This window comes from Salvelinus sp. IW2-2015, linkage group LG3 (genome assembly GCF_002910315.2).
Source record: "Salvelinus sp. IW2-2015 linkage group LG3, ASM291031v2, whole genome shotgun sequence".
Classification (NCBI taxonomy): Eukaryota; Metazoa; Chordata; class Actinopteri; order Salmoniformes; family Salmonidae; genus Salvelinus; species Salvelinus sp. IW2-2015.
Genome location: NC_036840.1, coordinates 21,282,029 through 21,302,978, shown reverse-complemented (window position 1 = coordinate 21,302,978; position 20,950 = coordinate 21,282,029). Strand labels below are relative to the sequence as shown.

The 20,950-nt window shown below is 43.2% G+C and overlaps 2 protein-coding genes across 3 annotated transcripts in view; one reads left to right on the top strand and one right to left on the bottom strand.

Annotated features, from left to right (window-relative positions):
- acox3 (acyl-CoA oxidase 3, pristanoyl) overlaps positions 1 to 8,548 on the bottom strand; it is a 25,902-nt gene extending 17,354 nt beyond the window's left edge. Inside the window, exons 1-13 of one of the 2 annotated variants that reach the window (XM_023970917.2) lie at positions 8,436 to 8,548; positions 7,770 to 7,923; positions 6,441 to 6,674; positions 5,711 to 5,785; positions 5,235 to 5,324; positions 4,835 to 4,978; positions 4,558 to 4,646; positions 4,035 to 4,131; positions 2,735 to 2,917; positions 2,007 to 2,129; positions 1,736 to 1,856; positions 1,168 to 1,290; positions 722 to 835 (exon numbers count right to left, since the gene is read on the bottom strand). In XM_023970917.2, coding sequence (XP_023826685.1) covers positions 722 to 835; positions 1,168 to 1,290; positions 1,736 to 1,856; positions 2,007 to 2,129; positions 2,735 to 2,917; positions 4,035 to 4,131; positions 4,558 to 4,646; positions 4,835 to 4,978; positions 5,235 to 5,324; positions 5,711 to 5,785; positions 6,441 to 6,674; positions 7,770 to 7,923; positions 8,436 to 8,458 — 1,570 coding nt within the window. In that variant the 5' untranslated portion in view covers positions 8,459 to 8,548. Of the gene's footprint in view, positions 1 to 721; positions 836 to 1,167; positions 1,291 to 1,735; positions 1,857 to 2,006; positions 2,130 to 2,734; positions 2,918 to 4,034; positions 4,132 to 4,557; positions 4,647 to 4,834; positions 4,979 to 5,234; positions 5,325 to 5,710; positions 5,786 to 6,440; positions 6,675 to 7,769; positions 7,924 to 8,294; positions 8,409 to 8,435 lie in introns of those variants that run through there. The other variant, XM_023970923.2, reaches the window with a different exon arrangement.
- A 130-nt stretch (positions 8,549 to 8,678) lies between these two features.
- Positions 8,679 to 19,576, top strand: LOC111952350 (sentrin-specific protease 3). Its single transcript, XM_023970936.2, has 11 exons — positions 8,679 to 8,848; positions 9,612 to 10,361; positions 10,651 to 10,809; positions 11,476 to 11,587; positions 12,453 to 12,600; positions 14,759 to 14,806; positions 16,239 to 16,316; positions 16,580 to 16,717; positions 18,373 to 18,456; positions 18,586 to 18,636; positions 18,929 to 19,576. The coding sequence occupies exons 1-11, from the start codon at positions 8,734 to 8,736 to the stop codon at positions 19,037 to 19,039; spliced, it is 1,794 nt and encodes a 597-aa protein (XP_023826704.1). The 5' UTR covers positions 8,679 to 8,733; the 3' UTR covers positions 19,040 to 19,576.
- Positions 19,577 to 20,950: the final 1,374 nt, after the last annotated feature.

Here is a 20,950-nt window from a genome sequence, read left to right as displayed (position 1 = left end):
CAGCCAATTAGATGCCAGAGCTGACCTGTGTTGCTAGGCGACCCGCAGGCTGAGTCACCCTCTGTGGTATGATGTCAATAAACCGACCAGATGTTTTGCAGATGGGGGAGAGAAGGCTTGGTGTGTGATATATATATATATATATGCCATATGAGGAAAGAAGCTTTAACCAAGGTTCACATCATCTGTTCCCCCTCTGAGACTGAGGCTGTCTGGACGGCTTTACCTTGGAAGGGCATTCATTCAGTCTCACAGCAGCATGCAAAACACAGCTGAAGCCGGTGTGTGTGTGTGCGCGTATCTGTGTTTGATTCAACACATTCTATTTGTTTAGATTGCTTTTTTAATTTTGATTCTTTTGTTGTAGCCCTCTATAATTAAAGCTATGGTTGAGCTATATTACAATAGAAAAGATGGGGATTTTGTGAGGGCTTTAAACAGGCACTTCCAGGGGCAGCTTGCCCTGGCGGGGGAATGGGGTCCTTCAGAGGGTCAGTATGGCTTTGCTTGCCTTCTACCAGATGTGACAACTGGAGAGTGGGTGTTACCTCTGGCATCATGACAAATAGCTTTCCAGTAAAGCACTTTCCAGTAGTATAATAACACTGGGCATCTTACATAACTAACTGGCCATAGGCAATTTCTGCACGGAGCAGAGTGGTGACTAGAGAGAGTTGTGTGTGTTGTAGCTGTAGACACAAGTGTGTGTGTGTGTTGGTACCTGCAGAGTCCATGCACTCCTCTACCGACGTTGCCGTGAACCTGGTCTCCAGAATGCTGTCAAAGTCTTCCAGGAAGTTGACAGACTCTAGTGGAGACTCAATCCTCACTCCATCTACAACGAACAAATAATAGTTTATAAGACATTCATAAGACATTTATAAGCAGCTTATAAGCTGGTTGTGGTGACACAATCCTCACTCCATCTACAAAAACAGCAACTAAACCAGCACATAAAACAGTGAGACAAACAGTTAACATTACAATCTCATGCGTAAAATCTAAATATTTCAATAGCACACAAATAATGAGCTGCCCCCAGTGTCTTTAGGATTTCACAGTTTCTCTGAAACTGATATGTAATGATTTACAAAGCAGTCCCATAATGGGTTATAAAGCATTTAGAAGCAGACCATGAAACAAAGTGTTCCTGGTGTTAATACTAACCTTGTTGTTTGGCGTGTAGTTGGCTGAGGAGGTAGTTGCTGGTCTGCTGTAGGAGCACGTTGTTGTCTCCCTCATATGTACAGTTAGGGTCGTTGTCATCCCTGATGCTCCCCAGACGATTCACTACAAGGGAGTCAACATCCAGCATCATTATTAGGAGACAGATTTGATGTGGATTAGGGTTAGGGTTGTGGTTGAGGCAAGGGTTGAATTGGGATGTGGACATGAAGTTAGGGTTGAACCAGGATGTGGACATGAAGTTAGGGTTGAGGCTGGGGTTACATAGAACCAGGATGTGGACATGAAGTTAGGGTTAGGGTTGAGGCTGGGATTAGGTAGAACCAGGATGTGGACATGAAGTTAGGGTTAGGGTTGAGGCTGGGGTTAGGTAGAACCAGGATGTGGACATGAAGCTAGGGTTAGGGTTGAGGCTGGGYTTAGGTAGAACCAGGATGTGGACATGAAGRTAGGGTTAGGGTTGAGGCTGGGGTTAGGTAGAACCAGGATGTGGACATGAAGCTAGGGTTAGGGTTGGGGCTAGGGTTTTATTATTATGTGTGTGACTTACTGGCCAGGTATCCGTGTCCTCCGCAGGCCTCACGGCACTCTTGGATACCCCTCTGAGCTGTCCAGGACCCCAGGGGCTTACTGGAGCAGGAGATGGCATGGATCTCTCTGCCCAGCTCCGCCTAGTTAAAACACATACCGCACAGAACTAACTATGGGTGTATGTGTATGTCTTTTTCGCTCTCCCTATTTCTTCTTTTGTCTCTCTCTCCCTTCCTCTCTCTCCACTGTCTCTCCATCTCGGTCCCCCCCCCCCCCCTTCCCTTCCTTACCTGTCTGTCGCTATTGTCCTTCATCATCATACCGATCTGGAACTCCACAAAGTTCCCGAAGAAGGATTTCGAGAAGTAGTCCAGAGCGTACACGGCCGCCAGGTACGGGATCAGACGCCATTGCTGCAGCCAGACAAAGGGAAGAGGATACCGAGTCATTTCCACAATTGAATACCTTCAACCGAAATGTGCCTTCCGCATTTAAACCAACCCATCTGAATCAGAGAGGTACGGGGGTGCTGCCTTAATCAACGTCATTGGCGCCCGGGGAGCAGTTATTGTTGGGGGTTAATTGCTTTGCTCAAGAACGGCAGATTTTTCCACCTTGCTGACTGGAGGATTCGAACCAGCGACTTTTCCATTACTGGCCCAATTCTCTTAACCACTAGGCTACCTGCCGACAACAGGGTACCTTTAAAAAACTAAATAACTTTTGATTTTCTGATTTATTAAGAAAGCTAAACGCATGTGTTTTTGGTTAATGAGTAAATCTTTCTAAAAAGTTATTTCTGGATATTTAGGCAAATTAGCTGGCTAACGCATTGATCCTGCTTTGTAGCATACCTCTCGGGGGTCCACAGAAAACGTATTTAACCTTCAATGGAATGATTATTAGGGACACATATCCTCAGGATTGTCTCTGGAAAAATGGGGGAAAACTCCTGGCTTATACCTATGTCCACCAACCTAACCATGAACCAACTGAAAGGTCCATAACTGTACATTACCTGGAGCTGGTACTCTATGACAGGAATCTCCTGGTCATCTTTAGGTCCAAACTGGTGTCGGGTGGCAGAAAAACGGATAGCTACAGTCATGGCTAGCTTCAGGTTGACCACAGCCATTCTGGAGATGGAGACTCTGCCCCCCGACAGGGCACCCAGGGACGCCCCGAAACGCTTGTTAGGGTCCTGGGGGCCAGAGAGAGGAGGGAGGGAGGGATTAACATTGAGTTTCAGAATATTAAAATGTTCAGTTTTTCTATAGTTTCATAGCTTTCATAGTTTATTTCTGGGGGCCCTTAAATAAACTTTGAAAAATAGGGCTTGTGCAAGAGTGTAAAACTCTTGTCAAGTAAGTATTCACTTCAAATCTGATTCAAGAGGGAAATCCCACTCAAAGACTAAATCAACTGATTAGCTCCCCTTACATTTATCATGTGTACAGAAGCATTTTCCAACCCTTCCCTCACCCTTTCTTTCTAACCACTTATTCCTTTAGTCTCCTAGTTACCAATTAAAACCAGCAGTAAAAAAGGTACCAATTTTGACCAGCATGCAGGGCCTTGCTGGGGATCCAATCGTAACTCCTGTATCATACTTAAATGTTTATTCTATTCTACTGAGCCGTTTACTTTAAGTTTTATATTCTTATCTTTTATTATGTCTCAGGCGAGTTGCATTGTCGAGAAGGAACATGCAAGTAAGCATTCCGTTGGACAATGTAAACCATGCGTATCCCATAAATATGACTAATAAAACTTGAAACTGAAACGAACCGCAAAACAATTAAGGCCTACCACCTCCCCCAGTCATTATTTGTTTCCTCAGAAGCCTCCTCCTACCAAGTTCCCATCATTCAAGAGAACCCAGAGAGCCCTGGTATTTTCTTTTCACACGTTTGTCTAACCCATCCATGTTTGTGTGTGTGCGTGCACGTGTGTCAGGTCAAACCCATCCATGTTTGTTTGGAACAAAAACAGATTAAAGAGTCTTAGTGTGAGATCAGGCGTGGCTGTCTGAAGACTACGAACCAGAATGTTTGTTGTTATGTTTTAATTTGACATCCCATCACTGTCACGACTGAGTAGAGCCTAGCCAAGTTCTTTAGAAGGTTGGAGTTGGAATCCCGGCTAGAACTTTAAACYCTAAACTATTTTGCTCTGAGCCAGAGAAGAACAGAGTGTATATATTTGATCATAGTCATACTCGTAGTTAGTTGTAAAAATGTGATTTCTACTTCCTTCCTTATATATTTTTTCCATAGAGGAACAAAAGATGTTCATCATGCGTGTGTGCGTTTCCTCACCTTAAAAGGTGTGACGTAGTGTCCTTCAGGGGTGACATCACCGGTCTTATTCAGCATATTCTCCCGAGGGATTCGGACATTGTGAAACACCGCAAACCTGGTACGGGAAACAAAAGACATGCACAAAAGTCTGAGCCTATCTTAGGAATACACTTCAAATCATAGTTAGTGTGGTGATGTATATAGTACAGCCTATTTCTAAGCACTGGTACTGTAGAAATCCTCCACACCCTGGGAGAGAATATTAAAACATTCATTAAAAAGAACATTCTCACGGTTGAAACGTCTGTTCCACAGGACATTGTGGAAGTTCTAGAGTAATTTAAAGTAGGATTCTACTGCCCTCTGGTGGTCTTGCGGAGTGTCACCACCAAAGTTTACAATGAATATTACTCTCTCTTTAGTAATATTACAGTAATATTATTACTGGTGCTCATTTTGACTGAATGCCATAGAATGCAGTGGTGTGATGAGGAGAAATGCATAGTTTTATTCGCAATAAAACATATGGTATTGAACTTACCCATTGTCCAGTCCGTTCTGGCCGAGCTTCTTGCCCATATCTCCAACAATTACTCCTGGCATCGCCAGCAAAGTCTTGGGATCTCTGACCTGTCAAACACATTCATTTAGGTTACAATATCACAGTTTCACCAGCAAAGACAGTAGAAGCATGTTCTAGTTTTAAAATGTAAGATTTGTTTTGTGATTGTTTTTGGGAAATCCTAAAGGATTGCTAACTCTGAGGACACAAAGTAGTACATGTATACAAAAGGTTCATTTAAATATGCTCACTGTACCTGAACTATGAAGGAGTGCAGGCCGTGACAGACTCCGTCGGGGGTGTAGAGCTGGGCGAACACCACAGCGTGTGTAGCCGTCTTCCCCAGGTTCCCCACCCAGAACTTGGCAGCCTCAAAATCAGGGGAATGGATCACAAACTCCTGAAAGAGAGAGTTCACTTGAGTATAGTGTATTCTTAGTACAGACTAACGATCATAATATATATAGGTTTATTTGATCGTGTATACATACACAGCTAAAAGCTGAATTGCAAGATACGAACAAAAGGCATTAAAATTTWAAAAAAGGAGACCGACACATTCAAAATCTACAGATGAAATAATTCAATATTCAGTATAGAATGCACTACTGTTCTAATGGAGTCAGAGGCCTTGCGGTGATCTGTGTCCCACCCACCTGTGTGCTGGGATCATACTTGGCTGTGGTCCTCATAGCTCTGGTATTGCTGCCATGGCTCAGCTCTGTCAATGCAAAGCATCCAAACGTCTGTGGACAGACAAACAACAACAGGTGCAGCTTAGGACGTGGGACACCACTAACGGTTACATTGTATTTCAACAGCTTTGTGTGACTGGCATACATGTTTTTTGAAGTAGAGAAATAAATGGTCTGTTGTATAATTTTAAAAATGCTATTAAATAACCATTTGTGCAACAAGTAGTCTTTTAGCTACAGCATTCTAATGAGAGTCTGTGCATAGCTAGCAGCATACAGGTCAAAGAGCATATTTACATAACACAATGAAAGGCAATAACCTGCCACTATAAGGAACAATGAAATACATTTTAAGATGTGTTTACATTGATTCCAATACATTTGAAAGTGAGAAGGTAAATATCAATTAATGTGAATGCTGATGATTGTTTGTTTACCATCATGTCCTCTGTATCCTGCACAAACTGTCTGTGTCTCTGGGATCCGGAGTTGGCCACAGTCGCACCAAACATCTGAAACAGAGCATGAATGTGATTATACTGTAACCTCTCATATCATTACTCTTGAGAAGATACATGCATAATGTCATACTGTCCAGAAGTTCAACAACATGCATATGACTAAAGGTCAAGGCTTAGAGGCAATAGATAGACTTGCATGGGAGATCATCAAAGTGAGTGGGTTAACTCACTTTCACAGTCCCCAAATCCAGTACAAATTCAGTATTATATGATATAGAGCCATTAATGCATGGAACTCCACTCCATTTCATATTGCTCAAATGAACAGCAAACCTGTTTTGTTTTTTTAAGCGATAAAGCAACACCTCACGGCACAACGTCTCTCCCCTTTTTGACCTAGATAGTTTGTGTGTATTGATATGTAGGCTAAGTGTGCCTTAAAAAAATGATGTAGTTCTGTCCTTGAGCTGTTCTTGACATAATACAGAACATCAATAGACATGTTTCATGTTTTTGTGGACCCCAGGAAGAAGCAGCAGCTAATAGTTGATCCTAATAAAACACCAAAACTTAGGGTCGTAACTACTGACAACCCTCACCCCTTTGTTGAGGGAGAACTTAACCCCCAGTGACCAGTTGTACATGTCCAGACAGTCCTTGAGCACTACCTATCTAACTCTCTCTCCCTCCATCCATCTAAACTCACCCCTTTGTTGAGGAAGTACTTGGCGCCCAATGACCAATCGTACATGCCCAGACAGTCGTTGAGCACTACCGTACTCCACGGGTTCGCCATGATGTCATCGCGTGTCAAGAAGTCATACCGGAACAGCTGTTTACACCGTCTGAAAGTGACCTCACGCATCCTCTCCGTTGACATGTCCTCGCCGGGCTGCCGGGCGAAGATAGGGTCGTTCTCCAACATCCGGAACACGTGTTGCTGTGTAATTATGGGAGAAAATATTCTAAAGTGACTTGTGTAAGATATTCCTCTAAGAATAGGTCTAACAGTCAGTTTCCGTTGTCAGAGTTTCTTTACATAGCCCAGAGCTTTCTATTTGCAAATAGAAGGCTCTGACATGTGTGGCAGATGAATCAGAATTAGTTGGGTAACATAGATAAATAAGATGTTTTATTTATATAATATGCTTATGTGAGATACTTGTCATTAGAATGTATCCTTTTGGACTATAGTGTTGGCAGTTGCACTTTTCCCTCAGCTAGGGCTCAGTCACTTGGGGCCCAGAGAGGGGAGAGGTCAGACTTGTCTTTCACATGTCCCTGGTGCTATGCAGAATATCAGAAAAGGAAGAGAACAGAATGGAACATTGTCTTCATATGTGAATGTGTCTTTACCTATTCTTAAACCATGTGAAGGGATGGCGTGATTAATGGGGAACCAATTACTTGTCTCCACAATGTCTGTGCACCAGTCACTCCCTCCTTTTCCCATTGGGGGAGATGTATGGCAGTGTCTGAAAACATTGTATGTCCTCTCTCATCTTACACTTATCCTGGGACAGTGTATGACCTAGAGGCTCACTCCCCTCAGTGAGCTTGTCAGGAGTGGGGTAAAGAGGGGGTTTACCTGAGATGGGAGTATCTAGAGTTGACAATTTAGTTATGCCTTGGATGAGGTAATGTTTTTGTACTATGAAGTACCAGGAACGAGATTAGAACCTCGTTTTAGAGACCAAACTGAGCGATAATTTATAGCGAATGCTATCTGGCTAAGGGATACTCCTTTCTCAAGTAAAAGTCCCTTTGTGAAGAGTTCCTAAGATCTGTGGTTCGTCATGTAAGTTGAGAGGGGTGTATCTTGGCTATAAAAGATCTTTGTATTTTTCTGTAGTCACTCTCACAATTCATTATAGATAGTGAATTGTTGAAAGTCAAAGGCTAAAGCTTAAAGCTTATTAAAGATGAAGTTTAAGTATAACTCTGACTGGTGTGTAGTTTGTAACTCTCCTCATTTGGTAATACTGTAAAATGCCACCACACATGGCCTACCCTTAATGCTCATTACAAAGCCTACCTTCAATGCTAGCATGTCCTCTCCCTCAAGGAACATGACCATCTCTTTCCAGTTGAAGGATGCTTTCTTCCTGTATATGTCCAGAGGTCCACTAGGGAAGTCAGGCAGACCCATCTCCATCTTGTCACTCCGGTAGTACTTAGCCTTGGTGTAGCTGTGGATACTCATTATATTATGTAAGGCACTTTACTAAAATGAACAAGATGCTTAYCTAGCTGGATAACATTCTTAAGAACCTGCAGAGAGAGCACGCAATGGCAGTGGAGGCCACGTGTTGTGTAGTTCAAAAGTCCCTTCCAGACAATCAGCTATGTAGAGCAAGGGTCAATTTCTGACAAAACCATGCATGACATCACGTAGACTTTCAAAAACGATCAATTTGCTCTACCAGCAAATAGCTGTCACCCTCATAACATTGATTGTCACAATCACCTAGGCTACATCAACGTGCCATTTTGTTGACACCAACAAGCAAATAAACAAAAACTTTCATAACAGAACAAAGCTCACTGCACGAGAACTCACCACCTGTCATAATTTCACTGATTCCACTGTGTATAATGTCTATTTTCTATTATGCAGCACATCCATAGCTGATATAACACATTTATTCTAACTTCATGAGAAGCAAAATCTTAAAAAATGCCGAAAATGTGCTACTCTTACCTGCACCGCTTAAGATAGGTCATAAATGACGCGACGGGTTTCGTGTGTTGTCAGTCGAGAGGGTTTTTAGCATAAATTCGCCTTGCTACACTGTTTCTTCCTTTGCACCTCTTATAGACTATCAAACATTTATTTCAATATATGTTATTATTATTATTATTCACAGTGTCGTATAACTGCCATCCCTTTCTGTTAAAAGCAATGTTATTTTCTTGAAACCGGAAGTCCGGAAAAGGGATCAATGTTAGCTGGGGGGGTGGTGACGATTGCTTTACTACATCAGTGTCTGCTTCATTGAATGAGGTTTAACAGAAAAGTCGCGTCTGTTTTGGTCCCAAAAATAATAAAAAAAACACTACGCAAACGTTTAACTGTATATAAGAAACACATTTGCCCAAAACTGCAGTTTAACGGTGAGTGCGGGGTTGCATTTTACTTGAGACAAAAACGATAGGCGACCAGTTTATGTTGCTATTTAGCTAATGTTAGCTTGCGAAGTAGCTAGCATCGTTTTTCGCTTAATTGGTTACTCATGTATTGTTTATACAATGTGCATACAAAATAACATACCAAACTGTAAAATAGTTTTGATAGTTTAAAGTTAACTTCGGTCCTGTCGAAGCAAGCTAAACATGTTTCATCGCTATCCCATTAACGTTAACTAGTTATCAGCTGCTAACGTTAGCTGCAAACGACAGCTATTAACTGCATAGTTAACTAGCCTCCTTGCCAGCGTCTGTGAGCAACATTGAATACATGATGACATATCATTCACTTTTCTGCATCGTCAATAGTTATCTTTTGTTTCCAGTTTACAGGTTTCTTATATAAAGTGCAGCCTGCTAGCTCGCCAGCTGCATGTTACAATTAATGACTACCAAAATGAATGGCGTTCGCAAGGCACAGGATGTAAATGCATCAATGCACGCTATGTTGAAATTTAGAAGCGTTGAGCTGCATACAATAATTCGGCTAACCGGAAAGTAATGTACTAGTTTTATGCCCTAATGAGTTGCAGAAACCAACATGTGGTTACAGTCATGCTTGCAAAATTCTATGCACTTGCTTTGCATGTTGTAGATGTGCTTATTATAGTAGTGTCCTACCTACTGAAAAACATTGGAGGTGCATCATGTGACATTTGTCTCTAATTTCTCCCCCTTACTCGTTCCCCAGGCGACGAGCTGGCGCAGGTTGTGGGGTGCCCGTGGACCATGAGGGACAGTGGTAGCAGTCTAGCACAGAACCGTTGGCAGGGGCAGCTGGGCCTAGCTGTGGGCCAGGAGGACAGTGGGGATGGAGGTGGTGATGTAGCAATCTCCGGGGGTCACCTGGAGATGGACCCCACCTCAACCCACCAGATTCCCAGCCCCATGCCCCTAAAGCTGGGCCAGAAGGAAAGGGTGGCCTGGGAGGCCGAGGAGATGGAGGGGGAAAACGATGAGGAAGATTTTGAAGGTGAGGGCTGGGATGAGGAGGAGGAGGAGGAAGAACAGAAGGCTGAGGAGGAAGGAGAGGAGGCTGAGGTCGTATGGGAGGTCCCACACATGGTCCCCACCACATACCTACAAGAGCAGAATCATCATCACCAGCTGCAATCACCACTGGATGACCATGACAACAACCAGGCCGAACCTGAAGCCAGGGACTTTCCCAGCGTCCCTATCCCGTCCAGGCTCAACGGGTTCAGGCAGCGCAGGCTGAGGCGCTGGAGGAAGCTCCACTCCCATGAAGGTCTACGGCTCCGTCTCACCCAGCATTGGAAGACCTGGCGTCACCGGGCACAGTGGGTGGGCACCCTGGGGCACAGGAGGGCGAGGAGTTGGCGTCGGTATAGTTTGTATTCCAACCGCCAGGGGAGGGGAGTGGACCCGGGTCTGAGCAGCCCACTGTCAGATGATGAGAGGCTCGGTGGGTCTGAAAGAGGTGAGATGATCCCATGGAAGGTGTATCTGACAAACTGAAGACTCAGTGTTCGAAAGGGCTGTTGATATGATCAAAACAACAGAGGGTACACTCAAGTCTCTATTCTGCTGGCAAACAATTCTTATCTAATATACCCACTGTTGGCAAAATTGGAACGCTTGTGTTGGCACTGGGCTGATATGTTTCAATGACTGTGACTAACCATCTCAAAAGGTATCACCATTTTTATATAAACTATACTATAATTATCTCATAATATTCACTTACTAGACCTTTGTCGTCCCTGCAGACAACAGGTTGAATGGTTACTCAGGAGACTACCAGTCCAGTCAGATGGGTGGTCTGGTGGAAAGCGGAAGAAGGGGACCAGAGGCCTCATCGTACTCCATCGTCAGAGAGAAACCTGTGGAAGTCACTCTCACTGAGGAACACATGAGCTGTGTGCATGGTAAACTGAAACATACCATTTTGCTTCGGGAAAATGACCTTTTCTAGTTTAAATTATGTTATGTAATGAAGTAACTCAGGGATTTCCTGCTATTGAAATCATTGGGCAGGGGGCCTCCCGAGTGGTGCAGTGGTGTAAGGCAGTGCTAGAGGCGTCACTACAGACCTGGGTTTGATCCCGGGCTGTCACAACTGTCCGTGATCGGGAGTCTCATAGGGCGGCTCACAATTGGCCCAACGTTGTTAGAGTAGGGTTTGGCCGGAGGGGGCTTTACATGGCTCATCGTGCTCTAGCGACTCCTTGTGCCAGGCGCCTTCGCCTCCCGAGCCCGTTGGGAAGTTGCTGCGACGAGATTGAAATTGCTACATTGTATAGAATTTACCTCAATGGGTCTAATGATGAACTTAGCCTTAAGATTCTTTTGGGAAACGGGGCCCAGTTCAAGTAAGATATTAAGCTTTTCTCAAATCATTGTCCTGGGGTTGAAGTAGTTGAAGTAGTTGAGGTAATATGTACATTTTGGTATGGTTTAGCTTTATACATCTGCTACCAACAGGATATGAATATAGGACTGACCTTGGCTGCTCAAGGTCACAGAATCCTCTACAGTCAGTGTGATTCCATATTACTCTCCCAACATTCTGTATTGTTTTCCCGTTGTCTCAGGGATCCTGGATGACTCCCTCCAGAAGTACGGCAGTCTGATCCCCATCCACGCTGACGACGTGGTGGAGAAATTAAAAGACATCTTCAACGACAACTTCTCACAGCCTCACAGGTCTGAGACGTGTACACACACACACACACATAGTATACACGTTCACACACACAGGCAGATGTGCGAACACGGACAGACATGCAAAGAAATACACGCACAGGTGCACATTCTCACACAGTGCCCACACATACAGTACAAACACAGATGAATCATAATGTCTTGTAGAGAGCAACACCAACACAGCCTAATATTTATACAATCTGATATCCCTGATGTCTGCCTAATGTGAGGTTCCTTTTAAATGTTGGCCATAAAAAGCTTGGTGCTCTTTGCCAAGGCCAGGTGGAATGTAAACCAAGTACATCTGTCCTGGAGAGTAGTCACGTGTTCCTTCTAGCTTCTACGCAGCACTCTAATTTCAGACATAGAATTAGAATCATTCCAATTCTATGATTTTTAGACCTCCAAATTAGTTGTTTTTAACATTCCCAACACAATCTGTCAGAGTGAATTGGAACAAAGGGAATGGAAACCACCCACATGTTATTAGTATCACCCAGGTTCTGAGTATGTTCATGGAAATGAGTCTTCGTGTTATGACAAGACACAAATGTTACAAATTGAAGATCGTGATGTAACCCATCTGTGATGGAACCCCCTGTTCATCACCAGGGCTTGGGAAGCAAAGGGAAGAAAACTGAAAACTGGTACAGACAAGTTGGACTCTCGCTATGTTGTGCACTAATGAATATGACCCAGCTGTTGCCCAGTGTAAAGTTTTAACGAGAAACAAATGTTTATGGTTCAAGTAATCCTTGACTGATACAGTTCCATCTGATATTTCCCAAAAAGACAAGGTGGTATAATGCAGAAAAGCTTTTGTAAAAGTTCCATATAGCTCATCTCATGTTTCCATTTCCAACAGGAAAGTAGTGGTCCAACATCTAATCCAGTCCTACCAGAGGTCGTCTGGCACGGCCATGGTGCGAGGGTTCCGTGTCAACTACAAGCGTCATGTCCTTACCATGGATGACTTAAGCACGTTGTATGGACAGAATTGGCTCAATGACCAAGTGGGTGGGACCCTTTACTAACACTTTTGTAGTTTGTCAAATGAACGTCTATGTAAACATATTTTTTTATGGGCTTGTGATGTTACAATTGTACATCTTTATATACCATGTCAGCCTTGTTTTTAACTCCATTCATATGACTCCCCTCACTCATACAGACACAGTGTATTCTAGAAATGACCAAAATAATTTTTAATCAGCACTTTCAGAGAGCGATGAACTAAAGTGGCACAAACTGATAAACAAACCTGAAAGTGTTTAAAAAAAATAAAAAAAATACAGATTATTTCACTTATAATTCACTGTATCACAATTCCAGTGGGTCAGAAGTTTACATACACTAAGTTGACTGTGCCTTTAAACAGCTTGGAAAATTCCAGAAAATAATGTCATGGCTTTAGAAGCTTCTGATAAGCTAATTGACATAATTTGAGTCAATTGGAGGTGTACCTGTGGATGTATTTCAAGGCCTACCTTCAAACTCAGTGCCTCTTTGCTTGACATCATGGGAAAATCAAAAGAAATCAGCCAAGACCTCAGAAAATAAGTTGTAGACCTCCACAAGTCTGGTTCATCCTTGGGAGCAATTTCCAAACGCCTGAAGGTACCACGTTCATCTGTAAAAACAATAGTAAGCAAGTATAAACACCATGGAACCACGCAGCCGTCATACAGCTCAGGAAGGAGACGCGTTCTGTCTCCTAGAGATGAATGTACTTTGGTGCGAAAAGTGCAAATCAATCCCAGAACAACAGCAAAGGACCTTGTGAAGGTGCTGGAGGAAACGGGTACAAAAGTATCTATATCCACAGTAGAACGAGTCCTATATAGACATAACCTCAAATGCTGCTCAGCAAGGAAGAAACCAGTGCTCCAAAACTGCCATAAAAAAGCCTGACTACGGTTTGAAACTGCACATGGGGACATAGTGTGTGTGTATGTGGGGGCGGCAGGTAGCCTAGTGGTTAGAACGTTGGACTAGTAACCAAAAGGTTGCAAGATCGAATCTCCGAGCTGACCAAGTAAAATTCTGTCGTTCTGCCCCTGAACAAGGCACTGTACTCTCTGTACTTTTTGCAGAATATCAGTCTGTCCCTGATGTTTTTCCTGGAGAGAAGTGGCTTCTTTGCTGCCCTTCTTGACACCAGGCCATCCTCCAAAAGTCTTCGCCTCACTGTGCGTGCAGATGCACTCACACCTGCCTGCTGCCATTCCTGAGCAAACTCTGTACTGGTGGTGCCCCGGTCCCGCAGCTGAATCAACTTTAGGTGACGGTCCTGGCGCTTGTTGGACTTTCTTCGGCGCCCTGAAGCCTTCTTCACAACAACTGAACCGCTCTCCTTGAAGTTCTTGATGATCCGATAAATGGTTGATTTAGGTGCAATCTTACTGGCAGCAATATCCTTACCTGTGAAGCCCTTTTTGTGCAAAGCAATGATGACGGCACGTATTTCCTTGCAGGAAACCATGGTTGACAGAGGAAGAACAATGATTCCAAGCACCATCGTTCTTTTGAAGCTTCCAGTCTGTTATTTGAACTCAATCAGCATGACCGAGTGATCTCCAGCCTTGTCCTCGTCAACACTCACACCTGTGTTAACGAGAGAATCACTGACATGATGTCAGCTGGTCCTTTTGTGGCAGGGCTGAAATGCAGTGGGAATGTTTTTTGGGGATTCAGTTCATTTGCATGGCAAAGAGGGACTTTGCAATTCATCTGATCACTCTTCYTAACATTCTGGAGTATATGCAAATTGCCATCATACAAACTGAGGCAGCAGACTTTGAAAATTCATATTTGTGTCATTCTCAACTTTTAGCCACGACTGTATATAGTCTCGCTAATGTTATTTTACTGCTGCTCTTTAATTACTTTTATTTCTTAATCTGTTCTGTATTTTTTTTTAAACTTGTTGGTTAGGGGCTCGTAAGTAAGCGTTTGTTTCACTGTTGTATTCGGCGCATGTGACTAAGATTTGATTTGTAACCTGAATTTCTGCATACATTTAGCATTTTCTGCATTGAAATATTGCATGACTTATGCAAAATTGTATATGTGGGTATGTCTAGTTAAGATTGAGCCCTGTATGCAAATATCTGTTACTTTTGAACAGATTAAAAGCAAGGCATTGTTTATTCAATGTCTCTTCTTCTTTAGGTCATGAACATGTATGGTGACCTTGTGATGGACTCGGTGTCCGAGAAGGTAGGAACCATTTTAAATGTATAATACAACATACTTCCACAATATACTACTTCAACAAAATCCATAATATTTATCCTGAATACAGTACAGTGGCAAGAAAAAGTATGAACCCTTTGGAATTACCTGTATTTCTGCAAAAATGTCTCATAACTTGGTCTGATCTTCATCTAAGTCACAACAATAGACACACAGTCTGCTTAAACTAATAACACAAACAAATATAGGTTTTCATGTCTTTATTGAACACACCGTGTAAACATTCACAGTGCAGGGTGAGAAAAGTATGTGAACCCTTAGATTTAATAACTGGTTCACCCTCCTTTGGCAGCAATAACCTCAATCAAACATTTTCTGTAGTTGCCGATCAGACCTGCACAACGGTCATGAGGAATTTTGGACCATTCCTCTTAACAAAACTGTTCCAGTTAAGCAATTTTCTTGGGATGTCTGGTGTGAACTGCCTTCTTGAGGTCATGCCACAGCATCTCAATCGGGTTGAGGTCAGGACTCTGACTGGGCCACTCCAGAAGGTGTATTTTCTTCTGTTGAAGCCATTCTGTTGTTGATTTATTTCTGTGTTTTGGGTCGTTGTCCTTTTGCATCACCCAACTTCTGTTGAGCTTCAATTGGCAGATAGCCTAACATTCCCCTGCAAAATGTCTTGATAAACTTGGGAATTCATTTTTCCGTCGACGAGAGCAAGCTGTCCAGGCCCTGAAGCAGCAAAGCAACCCCAAACCATGACGCTCCCTCCACCATACTTTATAGTTGGGATGAGGTTTTGATGTTGGTGTGCTGTGCCTTTTTTTCTCCGCACATAGTGTTGTGTTCCTTCCAAACAACTCAACTGTAGTTTCATCTGTCCACAGAATATTTTGCCAGTAGCGCTGTGGAACATCCAGGTGCTCTTTTACAAACTTCAGACGTGCAGCAATGTTTTTTTGGACAGCAGTGGCTTCTTCCGTGGTGTCCTCTCATGAACACCATTCTTGTTTTTAATGTTTTACGTATCGTAGACTCGTCAACAGAGATGTTGGCAAGTTCCAGATATTTCTGTAAGTCTTTAGCTGACACTAGAATTCTACTTAACCTCATTGAGCATTCTGCACTGCGCTGTTGCAGTCATCTTTGCAGGACGGCCACTCATAGGGAGAGTAGCAACAGTGCTGAACTTTCTCCATTTGTAGACCATTTGCCTTAACCTTGATGTTCATCAATCCACAGTTTTAGAGATGCTTTTGTAACCCTTTCCAGCTTTACACACACTGTGTTTGTCTATTGTTGTGACTTAGATGATCAGATCAAATGTTATGACCAATTTATGCAGAAATCCAGGTAATTCCAAAGGGTTCACATACTTTTTCTTGCCACTGTATATTCAGTGAAGGAGAACATCTGTAGCATCTGATGTCTTTTTTTCCTTCTCTCTCAGGTTCACTTCTTCAACAGTTTCTTCTACGACAAGTTGAGGACGAAAGGCTACGATGGAGTCAAACGATGGACAAAGAATGTAAGGAACCATAAAGCTATTCGTTATCTAATAGTTTTTTTGTTTCGTTGTCCTCAATATACCCACTTTGCATTATCCTTTCTCAATCAAGCAATCAAATGTTGTCAGTATATTTGCATTATTACTAAATATGCAACAAATTGTGAACCAATTGACATTTGTGCACCTGTCACTAATACAATGAGGGGGAAAATCTGTTACGCATAGAGACCCGGGCCTTAAACCACCAATGCCTGAACATGTTCCTACCTCTTCCCTCCCAGGTGGACATCTTCAAGAAGGATCTCCTCCTGATCCCCATCCACCTGGAGGTCCACTGGTCCCTGGTCAGCGTAGACATCCCCCGTAGGGCAATCACCTACTTTGACTCCCAACGCACTCTCAACCGACGCTGCCCAAAGGTGAGACAGCCATCTTTCAAATGCATATTTAACCCAGAAGTCCAGTTAAGGTCAGAACATCTCTTTCCCAAGTGAGACCTGACCATGGGTCACACAGAGAAATTTTGCTTGCTAAAATCTGAGTCAACGTTCTGTTTTGTGCCATACCTTTTTTCTTCTCTGACATGTAACCTCTGCAAAAAAATGCACCTGTGGAACGGTCGTTAAGACACTAACAGCTTACAGACGGTAGGCAATTAAGGTCACAGTTATGAAAACTTAGGACACTTAAGAGGCCTTTCTACTGACTCTGAAAAACACCAAAAGAAAGATGCCCAGGGTCCCTGCGCATCTGCGTGAACGTGCCTTAGGCATGCTGCAAGGAGGCATGAGGACTGCAGATGTGGCCAGGGCAATAAATTGCAATGTCCGTACTGTGAGGACGAAGACAGCGAGACAGGACAGATAGCTGATCGTCCTCGCAGTGGCAGACCACGTGCAACAACACCTGCGCAGGATCAGTACATCCGAACACCACACCTGCGGGACAGGTACAGGATGGCAACAACAACTGTCCATGTTACACCAGGAATGCACAATCCCTCCATCAGTACTCAGACTGTCCGCAATAGGCTGAGAGAGGCTGGACTGAGGGCTTGTAGGCCTGTTGTAAGGCAGGTCCTCACTAGACATCACTGGCAAGAACGTCGCCTATGGGAACAAACACACCGTCGCTGGACCAGACAGGCAAAAAGTGCTCTTCACTGACGAGTTGCAGTTTTGTCTCACCGGGGATGATGGTCTGATTCGCGTTTATCGTCGACGGAATGAGCGTTACACCGAGGCCTGTACTCTGACTCTGGAGCGCGATCGATTTGGAGGTGGAGGGTCCGTCATGGTCTGTGGCGGTGTGTCACAGCGTCATTGGACTGAGCTTGTTGTCATTGCAGGCAATCTCAACCCTGTGTGTTACAGGGAAGACATCCTCCTCCCTCATGTGGTACCCTTCCTGCAAGCTCATCCTGACATGACCCTCCAGCATGACAATGCCACCAACCATATTGCTCGTTCTGGGCGTGATTTCCTGCAAGACAGGAATGTCAGTGTTCTGCCATGGCTAGCGAAGAGCCCGGATCTCAATCCCATTGAGCACGTCTGGGACCTGTTGGATCGGAGGGTGAGGGCTAGGGCCATTCCCCCCCAGAAATGTTCGGGAACTTGCAGGTGCCTTAGTGGAAGAGTGGGTAACATCTCACAGCAAGAACTGGCAAATCTGGTGCAGTCCATAAGGAGGAGATGCACTGCAGTACTTAATGCAGCTGGTGGCCACACCAGATACTGACTGTTACTTTTGATTTTGACCCCCCCTTGTTCAGGGACATGTTATTCCATTTCTGTTAGTCACATGTCTGTGGAACTTGTTCAGTTTGTCTCAGTTGTTGAATCTTGTTATGTTCATACAAATATTTACACATGTTAAGTTTGCTGAAAATAAACGCAGTTGACAGTGAGGACGTTTCTTTTTTTGCTGAGTTTATTTAGGATGTTGTGGCACCTCGATTTCTATTTGTTACAGCACCTGATCTGTTTCACCTCGTTCAGAATGGTCTGTTTGGGTGTTTATTTGGTCGTCTTTGAAATTAAGCGAAATCGGCTCTTGTTTTCCACCTCCTCAGCATATTGCAAAGTATCTGCAGGCGGAGGCTGTCAAGAAAGACCAGAGAGATTTCCTTACAGGATGGAAAGGCTATTTCAAAATGGTGAGTCGGTTTGTCTTCAGTTCTGATTCATAGTGTAACAACAATTGCTTTACACGAATGAACAACAGATTTTGTTTTTGACATTGTTGGGGGTATATTCTGAGTGCATTTACTGTTTGTGTGTTTCAGAATGTGGGCCGTCAGAACAATGACAGTGACTGTGGGGCGTTTGTTCTTCAGGTAGGTACAAGTCCTGATTTACAATCAGAGAGCCATGGTCCATAGCTGTCCTTGTACTACACACTTGTGTGCTGTATTCTAAATCAAGCCTAGTCCCTACTCCCAAGACCTTGTCACTCATTTAGATTTAGGATTGGATAGCTTTAATATTGTAACTGCTTAACATTGCCCTCTGAATGGCAAGGTAGAGCAATTTGGTGCTAGAGGGCCTGGATGTTGCTTTCGGGGCCTTTGTGTCCAACACTAGGGGGAAGCATGATTTCTAACCTGTCTCTGTCGGTGTTCCTTCCAGTACTGCAAGACTCTAGCCCTGGGTCAGCCGTTCAGCTTCGGCCAGCAGGACATGCCCAAACTGAGGAGACTCATGTACAAAGAACTCTGTCACTGCAAGCTCTCGCTGTGACACCACGCCCTTTGAGGATTTTTAACAAAGAAGTGGGGGATTCTGAGGAAGCGAGGGATGGTTATAATGACCTATTCCAAACGAGCTAGTGACTGAAAGAAAGGAAACAAGAACTTTTCAAAGGAAAAAAAAATTCTCCCCTTGACGACATTGATATCGAGACTTTACAACTACAAGTGGACCTTTTCTTTTCATCCCTTTATCTGTCCCCTCTTTTTATTTTATTTTCATGACCCTTGTTTTTATTTAATTTTGATGTTTGTTTCCTTGTGATTGACAGAGGCCAAGTCTTCGACTATATCCCAAAAGGCACACTATTTCCATATGTAGTGCACTACTTTTGATCATGGGCCCTGGACAAATGCAGTACACTATATAGGTAATAGGGTTCTATTTCGGATGCAAACCAAGTCTACTATACTCTGGTGGTGAAATGGTGCATTTGAATAGAAATACACTTTTCTCTTTCTCCCAATGGACTTATCACCTTACCGGTGCAGGAACCCCCCAAACGGACAAGCGTCGATTGGAGGGGGGAAAGTGGGTATTCTATCTTCACTTATGTTCAGTTTTTTTTTTTGTCTTTATCAGTAAAAAAACATGTTGCTATGCTTATTGTTCATGGTGTTTTTTGGAGGGCAGTGATGTTTTTTATTTTGATTTAAAATAAAAACAAAATCTTACTAAGTCCTGTTTGAGTCATTGGTTGGACCATGTCAGCTATAAACAACCATGATTCCCAAATGGCACTCTATGCCCTTTATAGTACACTACTTTGACCATAAGGTTCTGGTCAAAAGTGCACTATATAAGGAATGGGGTGTCATTTGGCACGTATTTGTGGTATTACATTTCCCCCTCCTTTAACTAAAAGCGACATTGTTGATGGGTATGTTTTTGTTTTTATATTGTTTTTTGAGCAGAAGTTTGGAACATAATTGATTGTTTTTATACCTTTTTTAAAAAGCATTTATGGTTGATCAGAATAAACAAGTACATGGCAAGGAACAGAAATMAAAGTTGAATTTCTTTTATGCTTTGTATAATGTATTTATTAGCTAATGTGAATAGAGGAAGAGGATGATTTCTCTAGTGGTGTGGCAGCTAGATGTTCTGGATTGTGTGCGGGTTTGTTTGTCTGGGTGATCCTATCTAAAAAGACGAAGCTATTCATGCATACCTAAATGACACTATAAATATATTTCAAGATTTTGCTGGAGCAATGTAATGGCAGCAAAAGTTTGCTTCCTGCTGGTAGTTGCCAAGTGCTAGCTTCTAGTAGTTACACATGGATGTGGAAGGTAGATTGCTCATACTGACTTCTATAGTTCCAGTCATAATTCTAACACAGTGTAGTGTGCTTTTTGAACCGATATTAGAGGGTAAGGTAGAGTGGAGGTTGTCCGTCACATCTGTTTTATGGTGTGAGTTACCAAAGCAGACAATGTTAGTCATTAGGTACGTTTTATCTCCATTACAAAAAATAGAGGCTAGTCTAGGTAGATGGTGATGCTGTAAATTACTCATGTTCTTCCAAAAAATTTCAGGGTACAAGTACAAACCGATGTGTATATTGCAACACAGCAGGAGACATGTCATCTAAATATTACTGTAATTTGCGAAATTACGATTTTTAATAAATGTTTATTTAAATAGGTATGTCCGTTAATAAGAACAAATTCTTATTTACAATAATGTCCTACCCCAGCCAAACCCGGGCGACGCTGGGCCAATTGTGCCCTGCCCTATGGGACTCTGGATGTGGATTCTAACCAGGGACTGTAGTAACGCCTCTTGCACTGAGATGCAGTGCCTTGACCGCTGCGCCACTCGAGAGCCCAATTGAGTGACGTAAAGACTGGCAGGGGATGGCTCTACCCATATGTGGTGCTAAATGAACTGTTCCTGCAT

Coding starts and splice junctions, on each gene's coding strand:
- LOC111952350 (XM_023970936.2), top strand. CDS start 8,734: ATGAGGTTTAACAGAAAAGTCGCGTCTGTTTTGGTCCCAAAAATAATA. Junction 8,849..9,611: donor CCCAAAACTGCAGTTTAACG/GTGAGTGCGGGG, acceptor CTCGTTCCCCAG/GCGACGAGCTGGCGCAGGTT. Junction 16,317..16,579: donor TCAAACGATGGACAAAGAAT/GTAAGGAACCAT, acceptor CTTCCCTCCCAG/GTGGACATCTTCAAGAAGGA.